Source organism: Geotrypetes seraphini, chromosome 4, assembly GCF_902459505.1.
Source record: "Geotrypetes seraphini chromosome 4, aGeoSer1.1, whole genome shotgun sequence".
NCBI classification, from domain to species: Eukaryota; Metazoa; Chordata; class Amphibia; order Gymnophiona; family Dermophiidae; genus Geotrypetes; species Geotrypetes seraphini.
The window spans coordinates 231467829-231490009 of NC_047087.1; the positions used below are offsets into that span (position 1 = coordinate 231467829).

A 22181-nucleotide genomic window follows, 5' to 3' on the forward strand; every position below is an offset into this window, starting at 1 on the left:
TCTCTATGGGCTTCGTGGCTGTTACGGCTTTGTAAAATAGGCCCTATATTCTGTTTCACTCATGTACTTCCTTGGATTGTAGCTGCACAAATACTTTTGGTATGTGGCTGAATTAAGCTGTGCTCTTTTGCTGTGTTACAGTGGTGGTGTTATGATCTACTTTGACCGAATAGAAGTTGTGAACATGTTGGCACAATCTTCAGGTACCGAGAATATTTTTAATGCAGATACTGTATGAGTAGTGGCAGCCTAGTGGTTTGGAGTACAATATTAAGTGTTTTAAGACAGTGGTTCCCAACCCTGTCCTGGAGGAACACCAGGCCAATTGGGTTTTCAGGCTAGCCCTAATGAATATGCATGAAGCAAATTTGCATGCCTATCACTTCCATCATATGCAAATCTCTCTCATGCATATTCATTAGGGCTAGCCTGAAAACCCGATTGGCCTGGTGTTCCTCCAGGACAGGGTTGGGAATCACTGTTTTAAGATACACATTTAGGGAGGGTTCCATTAGGTTGAGTGGTGATCCATTCTCTGGGCTCCAAAGCCAGTAGTATAATGCAGTTATTGTGGCAAGCAGAAAAAGTGTGCTTATTTTTTTAATATCTTCAATAAAGGGCTGTATGAAAGACCAACGCAAAATAGTTAAGACATTCTATAATATGTAATATATATCAGTGGTCTCCAGCCCTGTCCTGGAGGACCACCAGGCCAGTCAGGTTTTCAGGCCAGCCCTAATGAATATGCATGAGAGAGATTTGCATATAATGGAAGTGACAGGCATGCAAATCCGCTCCATGCATATTCATTAGGGCTATCCTGAAAACCCGATTGGACAGGGTTGGGGACCACTGATATATATGAAGGAGGGAATGTTTTACCATGTATTTTGTTCTGATAACCAAATCAACATTTTACTTCCACAGATTTTAATTTTAATAGTAGTACTGCTTGAAAGGCTACTTGATTTTGTCAAAAGTGATTGTATTGTATAAGAACAGATTGGAAATAGTAGAACAAAGAAGTTGCAGTAGTGCTGTATATTTCTTAATGACCACCACAACGATATTATAATAATAATAATAATAACTTTATTTTTGTATACCGCCATACCCAGAAGAGTTCTAGGCGGTTCACATGGGTTAGAACAAATTACAAGAGGTTATATGCCAAATTGATCATAGAGTTGCGAACAGCAAGGAGAAAGAAGTTACAAATGGGTATATACCAAATTGATCATAGAGTTGTGAATAGCAAGGAGAAAGTAGTTACAAGTGGTTACATTTCAAATTGATCATAGAATTACGAACTACAAGGAGGAAGAAGGGGGGAGAGGAGGGAGACAGGGGGGAGAAGTTTCGGTAGGAGGGAGGAGGAGGATTGAAGGAAGGGGCATTAGGGACTTTAAGGGTCTTGTTCTCGGAATAGGTGGGTTTTAAGTGTTTTTCTGAAGTCGAGGTAGTTGTGGGCTTTGAGGACCATTTGGGCCAGCCAAGGGTTTAGTTTGGCAGCTTGGAAGGCATAGGTTTTGTCAAGGAATTTTTTTGAGTGGCATAGTTTTAGGGAGGGGTAGGCGAAGAGTTGGATTTTGCGGGAGGTCTTATAGTTGTGGTTTAGGGTAAAGTGAGGGGTGATGTAGCTTGGGGATAAACCAAATATTGTTTTGTAGCAATAACAGCAGTTTTTGTGGAATAAAATTTCCCTTCTTGGAACATGGATAAGAACCTGTGTTGCATCCTGAATCTCCATTTTAGGAAAATGAAATGATGTATTCTCTATTAATAGATTTATATACCAAATATAAATTATTGAGGATTAGTTTATTCTTATGCTTGATGTACCACTTTCAGCCTTCATTAGGTACTTCAAAGTGGTTTGCAATACCTTTACTAGCAGTAGGATTAATATAGTCTTATGCTTAGAAGTTAAATATTTGTACAACCTTTTATTCTCAGTGTATGATACTGTGAAGAACTACACTGCAGACTATGACAAGGCACTAATCTTCAACAAAATTCACCATGAACTGAACCAGTTTTGCAGCATCCATACCCTTCAGGAAGTTTACATTGAACTCTTCGGTAAGGGAAATGTTTCCTACCTGTTGCAAGTGAAAGAATATCCAAACACTAACTTCCCTATGGTGGACAGTATAATTTGTTTGAAAAATAAGTTTGCAAGCAGTATAGTCCAAATATGCACTAATGTCAGGAAACAGATTGTTTTAACAGATTGATGAGCTAAATTATCTTCAGCATTAGAATGCTACTTGGTTTGCAAACTGGTTTTCAAAGAAAAATTCCCTGCTGAATTTCCTTTTGAAAATTTAAACCATTCTGCACTTACATTGACAGGTTCAAAGTTGATACCTTAAAGCACAATCAGGTGTTTTAAATATTTATCAGGCATTTCCTGCTGGTGTCACTTCTGCCTATGCCCATCCCTGCTCTTTTGTAGCATGAGTAAATGTATAATCCTCAGTTAAGGTGGGTCAGTTTAAAAAAAGGTTTACCAAGATTAATAGATATTACCTGAGTAAAAGATGTAAAAACTAAATATTTAAATAGAAAGTCCTAACTGAAAACTACTACTCTCAATTGCAGCTCTAAGTATGTACAGGTTCCACAGCAGGCATACTTTTCACTATGGGGGAATAAGAGGAATTTTTGTGCATCTGCTTATTGAGTGGGGGACGGACCATATGCAGAAATTCATTTTCTCACATGCACATATGCTGTTTTACAGTCCATCTCTCTGAAGGCCAGAGTAAATAACAGGTGAAAAGCACAGAGATTCTTTTAGGGCACAGGCTCTGTAATTTTTAATTTTCAAAGGAAAACAATATACACACATGTTTTGCCTCCATTGTAGGCAGATGTTTCATGCATATTTATTGTAGATAACCCTGCTTGGAAGTACTCCATAGCCATTTTGAGAAGCATGGCTTTTTTTTTTTTTTTCTTTAACCTTCAATATCCCATTTATTTCACTTAGATTTTCTTTTACCTTGCTATATTCTGTACTTGTTGGGATCATCCAATTATTATAATTGGTTATGGTGTGTAGTCCACTTTGTTCTTTTTTCCCCCTCTATTTTTAATCAAGAATATAATTAAGTAAAAAAGTGGAAAAACCCAAATGGGATAAAATACTGGTTGTTGGAAATGAAGATTTGCAATATCGTAGCCCTTGTAGAGCAGTTCCAGATTAGAAAACAGGAGAAGGCTGCCAGGCAACTTAAGAGTTGCCATACTGGGTTAAATAGAAGATTCCATCAAGCCCAGTATCCTGTTTTCAACAGTGGCCAACCCAGGTCCTAAGTAGCTGGCAAGATCCCAAAAGAATAAAACAGATTTTATGCTGCTTATCCCAGGAATAAGCAGTGGATTTCCCCATGTCCATTTTAAAAATGGCTTATGGACTTTCTTTTTGGAAGTTATCCAAACCTTTTTTAAACCCTGCTAAACTAACTGCTTTCACCACATTCTCTGGCAACAAATTTACATTGAGTGAATACATTTTTCTCTGGTTTGTTTTAAATCTGCCACTTAGTAGCTTCATTGTATGCCCCCTAGGCCTAATGTTTTTGGAAAGAGTAAATAAGCAATTCACATCTACTTGTCCCACTCCACTCAGTGTTTTATAGATCTATATCATTTTTCCCTTGAGCTGTCTCTTCTCCAGGTTGAAGAGCCCTTGCTTCTTTATCTTCGCATAGGGAAGTTGTCCCATCTCTTTATATCATTTTCATCACCCTTCTCTGTACATTTTCTAATTCTGCTATATCTTTTATGAGATGCGGCAAACAGAATTGCACACAGTAATTGAGATGTGGCCAAACCATGGAGCAATAGAAGGGCATTATAACATTCTCATCTTTGTTTTTCTTTTCTTTCCTGATATTTCTTTTTTTTTTTTTTTTAACTTCTTTATTCATTTTTAAAAACGACATCTGTGCACAATTTACATGTATAATTAACAACAAAGCACAATAAACTTATTAGAATAGATTTAAAAAAAATGACAAGAATTATTTTCCCCCTCCCAAATAACCAATTGAACAACTACTCAAATATACCTGTAAACAATCTTACCATATCTCTTAAATAATACCAGATCATACCCCCCTCCTCCCTCCCCGGATGTGTATGCTTTCCTCATCTAAATAAGTCAATCCTTACAATATTTAGTTAATGGTTCCCAAACCTCCATAAATTTTTTTGTAACATCCTTTCTGAATGGCCATGTACCTTTCCATTTTAAAGACATACCATAGGGATTCCCACCAGAAGGAATAATTAAATCTGTCCCAATTTTTCCAATTTTTTAAGATAAACTGCTTGGCATTATGAACAGAAGTTTGTTATTATTCACCGAAATTTGATTCTTTGCCCTCATAAATGTACCAAATAAAATGGTATCGTACGATAAAGCCACTGGATTTTCTAATAGATTATTAACTTGATCCCAGATAGATGTCCTGATATTTCTTAACATTCTATTTGCTCTTAGATGCCGCCATTCACTGAGCTGAGGGTTTCAACGTACCCTCAACGATGACATCTAGATCCTTTTCCTGGGTGGTAACTCCTAACATGGAACCCTGCATCCTTGTAGCTATAGTTTGGGTACTTTTTCCCAAATGAATCACTTTGCACATGCTCACATTAAACATCTACAATACTAGTGCTTGAAGGGACACAGAATGGAAGCAGAGAAAACTCAAATCTATCAAAAAGATAAATTTGTTTAAATCTTCAATATTTAAATTTTAAATTATTTAAATGGGGTCCTCAGTGTGAGGTGTTGAGCTTTAAAGAGCAAATTACAATAAATCCGTTCAACGGCTTAGAGCCAAGGTGGAATCTCTGTTCCAGCTGCACACCATCATAGGTACCCCACTATGTGCTAATAGAGCTTTTAAAGTGATTTCAGTGAATAAACCAACACTTCAAAACTAAACAAAAATAGTTTTTCTGCCCCCAGTCTGTGAGCCAACGGAGAAAAAAAGACAACCGGCGAAGTAAATGTGTTCAGCCAAAAGATTAATGTGTAAAGGTTACTTAGCTGAAGCCACAGGAAATGCTACTCAGTTGATCAATCAGCTGTTTCTTCCGTTTAAGATACATGAACTATTTTATGATACTAAGGTACTATAAGGAGTCTTTGATTTTTTGTTCTAAGTGATCTAGACGGCATATATAAATTCAAAAGACGTGCCAGATAGGGAGATTCATCCATCAGTATAACTTTAAAGTTAATAAAAATATTTTGTAAACAATACGATGGTTAATTGGCAGCCAATGTGCTGGTTTCAAATGTTGGGTGATATGATCACATTTCCACAGATTATATATTAATTGAATTGCCGTATTTTGTATGTTTTGTAATCTTTGAATTTCTTTTTTTTTCTCAATAAATGTTTATTAACTTTTTATATAAAGAAAATATACACATTCTTTACACAAAGCCAAGTAAATCTGAAATTATAGTCTCTTCCTAATACACAGAATATCTTCTCTAAGCAATGTTTCACCAAAGTTATATCAACTTCCCCGAAATCAAGTCTCACAACTTTGTATAGATTGTAAAAGTATCACAAACCCCCTCTTCCCCACCCAGCACAGTATACCCCTTGGAGTGGGAACCCAGTGTGTCCTTTAGAGTGCCCAACACCTCACCTCCCCCCTCCCATTTCCCCCCTGCCCCCCACCAATATCACAAAAAATAAAAATTTCAAAGAAGAGTAAAAATTCTATGCCATGTCCGTTCCTGTTGTTCATAGTGTCCATAATGCTTTGCAGCTAGACATTCCCTCTGTGACAATTTACATAACTTAAGTTTCCAGTCCCCCACAGTAAGGGCCACCTTGCTCTTCCACCGCTACGAATTAAGACATTTGGCACATACGGACCAATTTGGTTTGCCAAGGGAAACACCGCACATTATGAATGCCCAGAAGGCAGCTTTGAGGTAAAAACTGTACCAGATCCTGGATCCAAGCTGTCAATGCAGTAATAACATGTAACCAAAAAACTGTATTGCATTACATTCTCACCACATGTGTAAAAAGGATCCCCATCCACATCTCCAACACACATCAGATATATAGGGATACATGCTTTTCAGATGCTCTGGTGTAAAGTACCAGCACTTTAGCACTTTATATGTGTTTTCCTGCACTAAGCTGCAATGGCAAGCTCTCTATACCTCCAAACAGATCTGTGTCCATTCCTTCCCTGTAAAAGCATATTACAAATCTTCTTTCCACCTCAGCATATAAGGATACTTAATTAATTCCTGCCCTCTAAAATAGTGGTAGAGGACTGAAATAGACCTTGGTACCTTCCCCAAAAGAACTCACAAATTTTCTAAATGCTCTTTCCCCTGGGGCAGTGCCCTCTCCCAGCCCTCAGAAATCATAAAATGCCAGAGCTGCATATAAGCAAAAAAGACTCCCTAAGGACAACCCAAACAAGCGTAACTGTGGAAATCAAATGTTCTTGATGCTTCTTTTATTCAGTAAATTCTTAAAAATACCATGTCCACATTTGTCACTGAAGGACCCAACAGGGGCCGTGTTTCAGCAAAACTTTCCTCAGGGATCCAAGATATTGAATACGCAACCTTAAACAAATGTGGAGTAATATAAACGGCTTGACAAACCAAGATGAAGGCTGCCAAAGAGGCACAAAATCTGAGCGCTGGCTACTAATTCATCAAAAGTAGGTATCTTCTCTCCTTGTAAGACATCCCTGAAAGTAATCAGTCCCTGGTCTTCCCAACAAACAAATGCACCCCTTTCTATGCCCCCCCAGAAACTGGGGGTTCTCCTTGAAGGGGTGACAAAATAGAAACCACTCTTAATCTCTGTTCTTTATTTTGTGCAGTCCCCCACAATTGCACTAAATGTCTCAAAAAGGGATTGCTCACATCTTGTAATCTCTGTGTCAGAATAGGAAGCCCAACCAATGGTTCAACTTACATTGAGTCACATAATATTGTTCTATCTGTACCCCAGACTTGTATTCTGCAATAGACCAATCTAGTAGCAAATGCAACTGTGCAGCTAATTAATACCAGTACAGTGTCATCTCCAGAAATTTTTTCCAGCCGGGTGGCATGAAAAAGTAGCCGGGTGGGGCGGGACGGGGAAATTTGGTGGTGGGGAAAATTAAGGGCTCCTTTTACTAAGCTGCAATAGCGTTTTTAGCGCTAGCAGAATTGCTGCGCTATACGGCTAGAACTAATGCCAGCTCAATGTTGGCGTTAACGTCTAGCATGTGCGGCAATTCTGCGCAAGCTAAGCTCGCGGTAAAACCGCTATCGCAGCTTAGTAAAAGGAGCTCTAAATGTGTACTATTTGCATTAGCTAATTATTATTAGTTATTTTCCAGTGCACAATATGACTGCCTTTCTTAAGGTTTGACACTTGTTCCATAATATTTATATTAAATTTAAGAAGTATCCAATTCTAGAAGTGAATAATTAGATATTTGCCCTCTTTCAAATGGTATAGAGCAGCGTCTCTCAAACTTTTTTAACTCCGGCACACTAAACAGAGCAAATGTTTTTTGTGGCACACTAAATGCAGCAAATGTTTTTCATGGCTGGAAAAAATTTCTGGGGAGAACACTGTTAGTTTTCAAGGTCCAATCACGTCAAAGAATGATGCTTATCTGGGCAGTTGTATAATAAAAAGAATGGATAAGATAACATGAGAAGTGAAATTGTCATGAATCAGAGGGATACATACCCTGTAGGTCCTAAAAGCAGGCTTGTGGATTAGATATAAACTATGAAGGCAGTGGCGTACCTAGCATATGTGATACCCGAGGCCCATCGTATTTTGACACCCCCCCATCTGTATGAAAAACATGATTTTTAGTAACAATCCACACATCACACAAGAGTGTACCTAGGAAAAGGCAGCAATATTGCTCACATATTGCTGTGAGCAGTATATTAATACACCCATTGTAAAACTAAACAAGCCAGACTAATACAGATCAATCCTACACAGTCAATCCTAACTGAAAACCATGTCTTTCGAACACACAGAACACAGAAAACACCTTCGCCTAGTATGGAATATGTAATCACAAACTAACCCCTCTCCCTTTTACAAAACTGTAATGTGGTTTTTAGCCATGGTGGTAACAGTTCAGACTCTCATAGAATTCTGAGCAGTTACCACCATGGCCGGTGCTAAAAAAACGCTCTACAGTTTTGTAAAAGGGGGGATAAAATAGAAAAACGTAGACAAAGGTTAAATTGAACCACCAAGAAGCTGGACTCTGCATACAATGCAACACCACAGAAACAGCGATGCATCTCCCCTAAAGCAAAAAAAATAAATAAATATAATTTTTTTCTACATTGTCTTCTCTGGTTTCTGCTTTCTTCATAGTCTTGCCACTCTCTTCTTTTCATCCACTGTCTACCCTCTCTTTGCCCCTTCTATATGGCATCTTCTCTCCTTGTATTCCCCTTCCATCTCTCCCTTCATCCCTATTATTCTGGCATCCATCTTCTTCCCTTCTCTCCTTCAATAGTCTGGCATCTCTCTCCTCTTCTTCCCTTCCCTCTCCCACACTCCCATGTTCTGGCATTTCACTCTCTCCTCTCCCTTCCCTGCACACCAGTTCCATCAGCATCTGCCCCCTTTCTCTCCCTCCACCACCCTTCCATACCACCACCTTCCTGACCTCCTTTTTCTCCCTCCACCACCCTTCTATACTCCTCTCTCCCTCCAAACCAGCAAGGTCCCATGATGACTGCTTCTGTTGCCTCTGCCTCTGGAAGATGTAAGTGATGTTGGAGGGGGTGGGCTGGCAGACGCAGGGAGTTGCGGCAAGGTTCCGCAATGACTGCAGCTGCCAGTCCACCCCTTCCGACGTCACTTACATCTTCCGGAGGCAGAGGCGGCAAATGCAGTCATCGCGGGACCTTCCTACACTTCAGTGTGGCTGCTGACTCTGCTTCAGAATAAGTACGGTAGCCGTGCTGAGGTGCAGGTGCCATTTAGAGCAGCTTGGAAGGTTCTGGATCCAGCCGGCTGTGTACCCCCCTAGGGCTGGCACCTGGGGCGGTCTGCCACTGTATCAGGGGACAAAAAAGAATGGATAACTTGACCGATTTAGACATGTCATACAATTATAACCACAAAAATGTCATAAAATGTAATTCTAAACTCAAGACTCCAGATGAAAAGCAGACTATAGAAAGGAAACCAGAAAAGACCAAACCCATAGTACTAAGATCTAAATGCTAAAATCGGACATGTCCATTACGAAGAGACGTGTGGATCACCGCTAATTATAACGAGTGAGTCTTTAAAATATGAGACGGTAACGGATAGCCAGACCTGGTGGACGGAAGTGACAAATACTGGAGCCAAAACCAGAGCACCGTGATGAAACTTGAATATGGATACCTATTTATACTTTTGAGTAAAATTGCAATGCGAACATGTCATAGAAAAGAATAAATAATGTATAAACTAAAAACCAAGAACAACATATTGTAACACTGAACTCAGAATTAATGAAACAACATGCTAAAAGAAGTTAAATTCCCCCCCCCCCTAAAATAGAGCATATACATACTTAAAATGATGGCTGTTACAAACAGTATGCCTAGACTATATAGACCTAAACAGGGCAAAAGTAAACGTATGGGAAATGAACAGCCACTTCATTCCACATCTCTGGAACCAACTCCCCCCTCAACTCAGACAACAGAACTCATTATTGACATTCCGTAAAATGGTAAAGACCCTCCTCTTCAACTAAAGGTCACCCTCAGTCCACACCCCCCTTAAGCCCCCCCTCTCTCTTTCCTCCCCTGTCTAACTTCTCCCTAAATTCCAGTACAGTCCTCTCTTAGTCTGTACTCGGATAAATTGTATCTAAACTCAAATAACTTGTACTAAACTAAACTACTCATACCAAACTAAACGACTGACACTAAACTAAACTACTTATACTTAAACTCTAATCTTAATTTGCTGTATACCCCCTGTATTTAACTACTTCACAGTCCTGTATGTCCAAACATTTAACCTATAGTACATCTTATTTGTCTAATTACTCTCCATTGTGTATGTTTATCTGTAGACCGTTCTGAGCTACTGGGAGAACGGGATAAAAATCTAAATAAATAAAATAAATAAATAATACAGAGTGTATCTTGAAAACATAAGCCGATAGTAGCTCAAAGACAATCCGACCGGGTAGATGAAAAGTGAACCTGGAAAAGATCTAAATTATTGCACAAATGAGCTTCTATTAAAACCAAAGAATAAAACCACAGCACTTGGGAAAGTAAAAAAGGGAGAGTAAAATGGACTTACCAAAAAGGTCTCTGCACTGATGAGATAAAACTCGTACGCAGAATAAATGTAAACACGCGACAGTGGGACTATGATATTTGATCCGTTGAAAGAGGCGCCAAAAAAGTGTCGGCAGTGGATTGAATGCACACTGATAGGGGAGGGGCATCGGGTTGTTAAAAAATGCTGCTTTAATAAATAAATGAAAATACCGGTGAAAAACTAAATAAAAACCCAAAACCATGATAAAATGCCGAACCTGACTGCAAGTGGTAGTGAAAGTAGCATAAGGCACCCTTTAGTGCCAGAGCTGCTTAGAATAAAGAACCGTTCTGTACATGAGGAGAAAAAAGAAAGAATGAGGTGATAAGATGTAAAGTGCTGGCCCCTCACTGCACCACTTGATAAAACTAAGGAGCGATGTTCTAGAGCAGGGGTGCCCACACTTTTTGAGCTTGCGAGCTACTTTTAAAATGACCAAATCAAAATGATCTACCAACAATAAAATTTTTAAAAAACTACAAAGCACACTGTACGCAGAGAAAATGTTAATAATCATTCCTATTCCGAGATTTTTTCAAAGAGGTCAAAGCAGATGACTATGCACTGTCACCTCAGTGACAACCATACAAAAATAGACAAATACCCCGCTCCCTTTTTACTAAACCATGATAGCAGTTTTTAGCGCTGAATGAGGTAGGTTATAGAAGTGGTCAGAAACCACTTCACAGGTCGCGGACCTGATGGGCCGCCACGGGAGCGGACCGCTGGGCGAGATGGACCTCGGTCTGACTCAGTGGAGGCAACTTCTTATGTTCTTAATGACCAGCACTGCTCTCGACGCTCATAGGCTCCCTGCACTAAAAACCGCTATTGTGGTTTAGTAAAAGGGGACCATAGCGTAAAATATAGACAGCAGATTTAAATTCAGATACATTTTGATCAGTAAATTTAAAATAAAATCATTTTTCCTACCTTGTCTGATGATTTCATGAGTCTCTGGTTGCACTTTCTTCTTCTGACTGTGCATCCAATCTTTCTTCCCTTCTTTCAGCCTGTATGCTTCCTCTCCTCCTGACCTCATTCCCCTCCCCCCAACTTTTTCTTATTCTCTTCCTGCCCTTTCTTTCTCTCTTCATGCCCCTTTTCTTTTTTTCTGATTCTCTTCTTTCCTTCTGTCTCCCTGCCTGCCCTCTTTCTTTCTTTCTCCTTGCCCTCTCCCAAGCCACTGCCATCGGGAAACAGGCCCCAAAGCCGCCGCCGCCACCCCAAGCTCTCCCTACTTCAGGCCGACCAGCATTCTTCTCCCCGACTTCAATTCTGCCGTCAGAGAAGAAGGCTGATCAGCCTAAGATCACGATCGATTGGGGGAAATGGTACTGGGTCCTGCCTTCGCAGAAACTGAAAGTAGGCAGGACCCGGCAGCAAGAAGAGCAAATGGAAAGCATCTCTGACCTGTCTCCCGCCTTAGCCCGTAGCGAACGCATGCTTCGGGGCTCTAACATGTGCGTGCTGGCTTCCCTTCTCTACCCCCCCCCCCCCCCCCGGACATAACTTCCAGTTTCGGAGGGAAGAGAAGGGAAGCCAGCACGCACACGTTAGAGCCCTGGAGCATAAGTTCGCTACGGGCTAAGGTGAAATCTCCAAGCCGGCTTTTTTTTGTTGTTGTTTTTTAATGTTGAGCAGCAGCGGCAGCAGCAGAATTTAGCTGGGCGGTCATCTAAATTACCCGGGCGGCTGAAAGGCCCTAGGGAGAACACTGCCAGTATAAGTTTGGCACTGCCCTCCCACCCAGCACCTGCGCTGTCCAAAGAACTTGTGCAATACGTGGATGTTTACCCTTCCAAATAAATGTACGAAATTCTCTATGCAGAGCTTTGAATACGCCTTGAGGTACTGCTAGTGGGAGGGTCTGTAACAAAAATAAAAGACATGGTAAGACATTCATTTTAAGCACTGCTATTCGTCCTCACCAGAAAATCCACAACCCATGCCATTTCTGTAAATCAGTCTGCACTGCTTTTATAATCCCAGAGTAAGTAAGATCATAAAGACTTGATAGATCCCTTGGAATTCGAATGCCCAAATATCTAATATTCCCCCCCCACCCCACCCCGCCAACTCTCCGAAAAGGAAAATTGTTACCAGCCTCTGTTCATCCAGCTCAGATAACATGACCTCCCCAAAACTCAGATTTATCTATGTTAATTTTGAAACCAGATATCCTATGAAAATATCATCTAGGAAAGATTGTGCTCGGATCTCTTACATAGAGCAAGATGTCATCTGCAAAGAGTACCAACTTATGCTCCATCCCTCTCAATTGTATACCCCTAACATCTCCCCTTTCTCGAATTAGAATCGCTAGTGGTTCAATATAAATGGCGAAAAGTAATGGAGAAAGAGGGCAACCTTGTCTCGTACCCCTTGCTATCAAGAAAAAATCAGTGTAAAACCCTAGAGACAGCATAAAAACTTTGTATCCACTGCCCAAACATACAACCCAATCCCATCTTTTCCATAACCACCCACAAAAATCCCCACTGGACCCTGTCAAATGTTTTTCAGCATCTATTGACAGCAATGCAATTTTGTTTCTAGTTTGTTGGAAGCCCCAAATGAAGTGTAACGTCCTAAGTATGTTATCCCCCACTTGTCTCCTCTGAATAAATTCTGATTGATCTATATGTATAATTCCCAGGAGCAGCCTACCCAATCTCAGCTAAATACTATATCCAAAATTTTTGCATCCACATTTAATAAAGATATTGGGCAGAATGCTCCACAATTAGCGGGATCTTTACCTGGTTTTAACAACACCATTATCCCCACTTCACCCATTGAGGATGGTAATATACCCCCCTCTCTGACCCCATTAAATACCCGAGCTAATAGGCTCAACAGGTCTCGAAAGTGCCTATAAAAATTATTAGAAAGTCTATCCAGACCAGGAGACTTGCTGGCCTTCAAACACTTAATAACTCCCTCCACTTCCCCTACAGTTACAGGTAGCACCAGCTGGTCCTTGTCTTTTTGGGTGATCTCTAGTATTGAAAGTTGTTGTAGGAAGCTATTTATATCGATAGTTTAACCTGTGCATCATTACTATACAGCTTCTCAAAATAAGTCTGAAAGGTTCTATGGATGCCCTCTTCTGTAAATTGAAGGGACCCTGTCTCATCTCTTATAGACTGCACTGTAGCGTGAAGCCGCCAAGCCCTTAAAAAATGAGCCAGCATAGCACTAGCTCGATTTTCCATTTTCATATAAAGCTTATTTTAATTGGGCCTGTTTAAATTCTAGCTCCTCCAGTTGTATCTGATGTAAATCCAAGCGGGCCTTCTTTAACAATTTGAATATTTGGGGGTCTGGGTTAAGCTTATGCTGTGTCTCTAAGGCCAATATCTTCTCCCTAAGATAACTGTATCCTAACCCTTTTCTTACACACTTCCCATTTAACGAAAGCCCCCCGAACCACCACTTTCAATGCATCCCATAATATGCCATCCCCTAGCGACCCATTATCATTGTTTATCCCGGACTTCTTACAATATTTTAGGGTCTTCCAATAAGGATTCATTTAAGCGCCAATAGCGCCTTCCTCTCACCTCCTGAAGCCCCCTACAATCAATCCATACAGATGCACGATCAGATACCTTTATATTCCCAATCTCTGCCTGATGAATGCATCCCCATAGATTTATATGAGCCCATATTCCATCAATTCTAGTGTATATTTGTGTTGCATGGGAGAAATGAATATAATTTTTCTGGGTCCCATGGAGCAGCCTCCAGCAATCCACTAACCCTAACAGCTGCATTAACTTCAACAGTGCTTTACTATGCTGCCTACATTAGATCTACCCTCTCTAGAATGATCTAGGCCTGGGTCAGGAAATACATTAAAGTCTCCTCCTAGAAAAATTGCACCCTTAGAGAATTGTACCAACTCATCTTGCAACAGTGTAGAAAACAGATTGTGAAAACAGACTATTAATAATAGTAAGTTCTCTTCCTTGAATATGTCCCCGAAGTGGCCAAACAGCGACCCTCTGCATCTTTATAGGTTTGGTCTACCACTAAACTCACACCTTTACATACTAAAATAGCTATCCTTCCCACCTTATGAGGGCGCTGTGCTTGATGCACCCAAACTTGTTCAAACAAAGGAGAATTCAATAACTGCTCATCTCTAGGTCTTAAGTGCGTTTTTTGCAGAAGACATATATCCCAGCGCATTTTACAAAATTCTTGGAAAACAATACTCTTCCCTGGATTATTCAATCCATTAGCATTCCCCCTCCCCCCATACAACTCTTTCTCCAGATTCCCAACATCGCTCCCAACCCTCTCTCCCCTAGCAGAGATTGCTGACTGGCCGAGCATTCGGTCAGCCAGAATGAAGAAGTGCTCCACCCCCCCAGAAGGTGGCTCAAGTCCCTAGAGCACTCAGCCTTCTGTCCCATCTCGTGACACCTTACTACCGGCAGTTGCACTGGCTACCAATGGAAGCACACGTAAAATTTAAGTTCTGCTTTAAAGTACTATATGGACTAGCCCCTAAATACATAACTGACCTTTTCTCCTTCTCAGCCAACGGACACAAGAGAAGCTCACATTCAAACTTCGTTTCCCCCCCCAGTTAAAGGATGCAAACTGAAAAAACACCATGAACACCTTCTCTCACATCAGGCAGCATTATGGGGTAAAGATCTAGAACAATTACTCTCGCCCACTACTTACAAGGAATTCAGAGAGCGCCTAAAACCTTATTTGTTCCTAAGGTATCTAGACAACTGACCCATTCATCTCTTTCTCCTTAACAGGTTCTTCTGTCCTATTACACTTTCTTTCCTTAACCTCTTTTAAATTCAATCAACTTGTACCTCTTTTAGTCTTTTGTAAACCGCATAGAACTTCACGGTACTGCGGTATATAAACTGTTATTATTATTATTATCTCTGTATGCCCCAACCAAGCACACTATACCCCTACAGTGAGAACAACATTCAACCATTCTGCAGTCACACCGAATGCAATCTTTCAAAAACTGGATATATATCAAAACATCAATCAAACTGGATATAATCAAAACATCAATCAATAATTCAGTTCAGCAAGAAAAATCTGCAAGTGGAATTTTCACACCACCGAAGCTCAGGAAGTCCAAACTGTACTGTAAATCACCATCATCTATTTGCCACATTACCTGAATTTACTCACAGCTTTCTGCTGTTTCTTGCTTGATTGAACCACCATTTTCCATATATCATCTGTTCTTGACTCTGCATTCCGGGTACCAGATCCACTGAATTCAGGTATATTTTTGCAACCCATTTCTTTCATGCATCCGCTACTTCGTGGACTTTTTAGATTTCCCAGTGTACCAATGCCCTTCAGATCACAATACTTGAGTCACTTCTTTGAAGCATCTTTTCTGCAAAGTGGCCCATGCCAGATCCTGATAAATTCCAACTATTACATTCTTCCATCGGAATTCCTGCTTGCAGCGTACCATGTGAAGCACTTTTTCTTTAAACAAGAAGTCTTCAAAACACGCTATAATATCATTAGGTCCTAAGCTTCTCGTCTGGCCCAAGCTTCGGTGTGCTTGCACAATATCCATCTGGATAAGCGCTGTACCTTCCATCTCAATAAGAAGATCCATATAAATATTGAACATTATCTCTGTACAATTTTTAAAGTCTTTTGATTCTGGAATACCCTTGAACTGCAAGTTACAGCGGCGAGATCTATTTTCTAGATCTTTACTTGATTTTGCAGATCTTGAATCGTGGATATGGCCTGTTCCGTTTCAGAGCGCACCTCTGCAAATTCTTAGGGGTGAGCTCAGACACATGTTCCTCCGATGCTGCCATGCGGCCCCCAAGATCATTCACCTTTATACGAAGCTCGGCCAAAGCAGCTTTAATGTCTTTGCGAACCCCCACCATCTCCTACTTCAATTCGTTGAACCAAGATTGCAGAGTCTTACTTGTAATCTCTGTATCGCCCATGGAGTCGAGAGTGGGATCATCTTCCAACTCGAAGTGCATTGTTGCCATCTTTTTTTCCCATGCAGTTGTCTACTACTTTCTCCAGTCAATTTATCTCCATTTGCAGCTGAATAACGATATTTTTCTAATCGCTATCGAGTCATCCTTACTAGAAGATGTCGTTTAATAATTTTGCCAACTCAATCTCTTTTTAGGAATGCTGTTGCGCCTGTTTAACTGTGTTGCCCCTATAGAGCTCTTCACTCAGGCAGCCATTCCATAGCGTGACATCACTTCCTCCCAATCTTCGAATTTCTTTTTGCCTAATACCTGCGTAGAGAGCATTACAATAGTCTAATTGTTGAATGACAAAAGAATGTAGTAATATATTTAAAGCCTCAGGATACAATAGATCTTATTAATCTGTTTGAAAAATGAACATTTTACTACACTAGAAATCTACAGCTGATAGTTAGTTTTGGATCAAGTATAATCCCTATAGGCACCTCTATATTAGTTATTTTAATCTTATGTGGTAAACTAACCTCATCAGTAGATGAAAATTTAATAGTTGATGACTTATCTTGCGATTTAACAACTTTGTGTCATCAGCAAAATTAATTATCTCACTAGTTATTCCCTTCTCTAGATCATTGACAAATATGTTAAAAAGCAGCAATCCTAGCACAGACCCCTGGGAAACCCCACTATTTACACTTCTCCATTAAGAATATCAACCATTTAACTTTACTCTCTGACTTCTGTCTTTAATCAGTTCTTAATCCATAATAGGATGTTATCTCCTATTCCATGACTTTTTAATTTTCTTAGAAGTCTTTTATGAGTTTATGAGTCAGATGCCTTTTGAAAATTTAGATATGCAATATCAACCAGCTCACATATTTATTCACCTCTTCAAAGAAATGTGAAAGATTGATGAGGCAAAATTTCCCTTGAAAAAATCCATGTTGGCTTTGTCTCATTAATCTGTGCTTATGTATATGTTTTGTAATTTTATAATAGTCTTATCCAGCACTTTGTGTTACTCAGTGCAGTGCTTCAGACAGGAAAGCTTTTCGCCTATTTCGTTAGAGATTTTGTATGATTCATTAAGAACATAATAATTTGCCATTGCTGGATCAGACCAGTGGTCCATCGTGCCCAGCAGTCCGCTCCCGCGGTGACCTCCAGGTCAAAGACCAGCCCTACCTGCTTATGTATTGGTTCAACAGGAACCCGTCCAACTTTTGTCTTAAATCCCTGGAGGGTGTTTTCCCCTATAACAGCCTCTGGAAGAGCGTTCCAGTTTTCCACCACTCTCTGGGTGAAGAAGAACTTCAAATGGAAACAAACTAGCACACCACTATAACCATGAAGTGCATCACACTCTTCTACCACGGTCTCAGAACTGGAGCCTACGCATGGTATTTATATCACAAACTCGAGTGATCAGCATAGCAATTTAGCTCCCTGCTCCAATCATTGACCGCTTAGGTTTTAAAACATATAAACTTTAATAATTTAATCTTAAAATATTTCTTGTAGAAAACTTTTTTTTATATATACTTTTAGTTCATTTTATTTTAATTCATTTTATAGAAAACCTCACTATCAGTGCAAATTTGCCCACATTGTATGCACTATTAAGGATTTGAAAAAATGACAAGCTACTTATCTTTAAACAGCGCTTGTCTCTGGATATCTTTTTTTTCAGCAGTGCTCAAATAGTTGCACAAACCAGTATTGCACAAGAAGAACTTCCTCATGTTTGTACAGAATCTATCCCCTTTCAACTTTAGAGAGTACCCTCTCATTCTCTCTACCTTGGAGAGGGTGAACAATTTGTCTTTATCAACTAAGTCTATTCCCTTCAGTATCTTGAATGTTTCTATCATGTCCCCTCTCAGTCTCCTCTTTTCAAGGGAGAAGAGGCCCAGTTTCTCTAATCTCTCACTGTATGGCAACTCCTCCAGCCCCTTTACTATTTTAGTCGTTCTTCTCTGGACCCTTTCAAGTAATACTGTGTCCTTCATATACGGTGACCAGTGCTGGATGCAGTACTCCAGGTAAGGGCGCACCATGGCCCGGTACAGCGGCATGACAACCCTCTCTGACCTGTTTGTGATCCCCTTCTTAATCATCCCCAGCATTCTGTTTGCCCTTTTCGCCGCCGCCACACATTGTGCGTATGGCTTCATTATCTTGTCGACCAGTACTCCCAAGTCTCTTTCCTAGGGGGGTCTCTCCAAATACCGCCCCGGATATCCTGTATTCGTGCATAAGATTTTTGTTACCAACATGCATCACCTTACACCTATCCACGTTGAACCTCATCTGCCATGTCGTGGCCCATTTCTCGAGCGTGCTTATGTCACGTTGCAGATGTTCGCAGTCCTCCTGCGTCTTCACTACTCTCAATAACTTCGTATCGTCTGCAAATTTAATCACCTCACTCGTCGTACCAATTTCCAGATCATTTATAAATATGTTGAAGAGCACAGGTCCAAGCACCGAACCCTGCGGCACTTCACTGGTGACACTTTTCCAGTCCATTTACTCCCACTCTCTGTTTCCTATCCGCCAGCCAATTTTTAATCCACGTGAGTATTTCACCCTTGATTCCATGACTCACAATTTTTTGAAGTAGTCATTCATGCGGAACCTTGTCAAAAGCTTACTGAAAATCCAGATATACAATGTCGACTGGTCACCCTTGTTTATCCGTCTGTTTACGCCTTCGAAGAAGTGCAGAAAATTTGTCAAGCAAGATCTTCCTCTGCTGAAGCCATGCTGGCTGGTCCTCATTAGGTCATGTCCGTCAAGGTGCTCAATGATGTGGTCCTTTATCAGCGCCTCTACCATCTTTCCCAGTACCGAGGTCAGACTCACCGGTCTGTAATTTCCTGGATCACCCCTCGAACCTTTCTTGAATATTGGCGTAGCATTCACCACCTTCCAGTCTTCCGGAACCCTTCCCGATTTGATCAACAGATTGGCTATTAGTTGAAGCAGTTCAGCTATAGTCCCTTTCAGTTCCTTGATTACCCTTGGATGGATGCCATCCGGTCCTGGAGATTTATCATTTCTAAGCCTATCAATCTGCCGGCATACCTCTTCTAGACTGACCGTCAACCCTGTCAGTTTCCCTCCTGTTGGCTTCCGGTATGTTGCGTATATCCTCTTCGGTAAACACAGACAAAAAATGTGTTCAGTTTGTTGGCGATGGCTTTGTCCTCCTTTAGCACTCCCTTCATTCCTCGGTCATCCACCACTTCCTTCGCGGGTCATTTCCCCTTAATATATCGAAAGAATGGCTTGAAGTTTTTCACCTCCTTGGCTATTTTTTTTCTCATAGTCTTATGGCACCTGCATCGATGCTGTTTGTGCTTATTCCAGTTTTCATCCGTTTTTGACCTTTTCCATTCCTTAAATGAAGTTTTCTTGTCCCTGATTGCTTCCTTCACCGCCACAGTGAGCCACGTCAGTTCCTTGTTCTTTTTCCTCTTGGATCCCTTGGTTTTTTTGTTTGTTTGTTTGTTTTTAATCTTTATTCATTTTGCATCATATAACAATAAATAACAGTTAAAATTGAATACAACACTTATAACTTTATCATATTCAGCATTAAAACATTATAATTTTAACCCAATCCCTCCCAACCCAACCATAATCTATGCATTCACAAAACTCCTATATAATATTCTTTATTATTGGTCTAAATATTAATATTAATAAAATTATAAAATCCTTCCCCCCATCCCTTCCTTTTTATTGTATTTATAATAATGGAAAAGTGGTATCTATTCATTACAATATCTTGTCAATGGCCCCCAGATTTCATTAAATTTATTATAGTTCCCTCTTTGTATGGCAATTGCTCTTTCCATTTTATAAATGTGACATAATGAATTCCACCAGAAGCAATAATTAAGTCTACTCCAATTTTTCCCTTGTTGATACGTGATATATAGAGATTTTGCGCCTCGGTGACTGTGCCCTAAAGAGGGACCATGCTTGCTCTTGCATCTTTACAGTGCTTATCCTCTTCTTGATCTTCTTCCCCACCATGAGTCTCATCCCTTTGTAATTCCCTTTTTGGAAGGTCAACACCGTGGCCTTCGTTCTGGATCGATATTTCGTCCCCGTGTCCAAGTCAAAGCAGATCAGTGTGTGGCGTGGTGGTTGAAGCTACAGCCTCAGCACCCTGGGGCTGTGGGTTCAAATCCCGCGCTGCTCCTTGTGACCCTGGGCAAGTCACTTAATCCTCCATAGCCCCAGGTATGTTAGTTAGATTGTGAGCCCACCGGGACAGACAGGGAAAATGCTTGAGTACCTGATTGTTAAACCGCTTAGATAACCTTGATAGGCGGTATATAAAATCCTAATAAACTTAAACTTATCATTTTATGATCACTGGTTCCCAGCGTCCCCTCTATTTCTACACCTTTCGCCGGTCCTTGTACTCAATTTAGAATTAAATCCAAAACTGCGTTTCCTCTTGTATTTTCCTTGACAAGTTGTTACAGGAAGCAATCGCCTATAGCATCCAGGAACTTGGTATCCCTACCGCAGCCGGAGGTGCCTAGGTTCCAGTCTGTCCCCAGATAATTGAAGTCACCCATGATAACTGTGTTGCCTCCTTTGCAGTTGTGTTTAATCTCATCTATCATTTCTCCATCAATTTCTTCGGACTGCCCCAGGGGTCGGTAATAGATGCCGATCTTCATTTCCGTTCCATTTGTGCCCAGAAATTTGGCCCATAGAGACTCTACCTTATTGTTTGATTCCGGCATGTTCCCTCTGGTAGACTCAATTCCCTCTTTGACGTATAGGGCAATGCCCCCACCTTTTTGAGCCACTCTGTCTCTGCGGTATAGCTTGTATCCCGGTAGCACAGTGTCCCAGACGTTTTCCTTGTTTCACCATGTTTCTGTGATGCCGATGATGTCAAGGTTATCTTTTTGTGCCATAGCTTCTAATTCACCCATCGTATTCCTTAGATTCCTTGCGTTCGTGTACATACACTTGAGCTTGCGGCCTGTCACTTTCTTGCATTTCCTTCCCTCTTGTGTCTCTTTCGATCCGTCAGGTTTTCTGTCTTGCTTATGATCCGATGAGTCTTCCCTGCTATCTTCCTGCACGGTATCCTCTGGGTATACCGATTCCTGAACCATCAACTCTTGGTCCACTGTCAGCTTTCCCCTTCTTCCTAGTTTAAAAACTTCTCAATTTCTCTGTTGATGTTGCTTGCAAATAGCCTCGTTCCGTCTCCGCCGAGGTGGAGTCCATCCTTCCTGAATAGCTTGCTCTTCCCCCAGAACGTAGTCCAGTTGGTTCCTGATTCTCTACGTACTGAACATCTTGGACCCCTGAGGAAGAAGTGTTTTTCGAAACACGGATCATGTTGGGTCCGGTACACATGATAACAAGAATTAATCTTTGGATACATTTCTTTTATTGATGTTGTCTATATGTATTTTTATTGAATAAATTCCTGCACCTTGTACATTTTTCTGCAGTTTTGTTTTGGTTTTTTATAATAGTCTCTACCATTTTGCACGGCAATGATATCAGACTCACCAGTCTATAATTTCCCAGATCACCTCTGGAACCCTTTTTAAAAATTGGCATTAACTTTGGCCACCCTCCAGTCTTCAATACCATGCTGAATTTTAAAGATAAATTACTAATCACTAACAATAGCTCTGCAAGTTCATTTTTCAATTCTATCAGTACTGTGAGATGTATACCATCCACTACAGGTGAATTGCTGCTCTTCAGTTTGTCAGATTACATCTTCCAGTGTTAGAGAGACTTGTTTCAATTTCTCTGACTCATCAGCACTGAATAT

At 40.5% G+C, this 22181-nt stretch overlaps 1 protein-coding gene across 3 annotated transcripts in view; it reads left to right on the forward strand.

Moving 5' to 3' along the window:
* Nucleotides 1-22181, forward strand: part of ERLIN1 (ER lipid raft associated 1) — a 104753-nt gene that overhangs the window by 63620 nt on the left and 18952 nt on the right. For all 3 annotated transcript variants that reach the window (XM_033941507.1, XM_033941508.1, XM_033941510.1), the window contains 2 exons: nucleotides 142-203; nucleotides 1957-2082. In XM_033941507.1, coding sequence (XP_033797398.1) covers nucleotides 142-203; nucleotides 1957-2082 — 188 coding nt within the window. The remainder of the gene's footprint in view (nucleotides 1-141; nucleotides 204-1956; nucleotides 2083-22181) is intronic.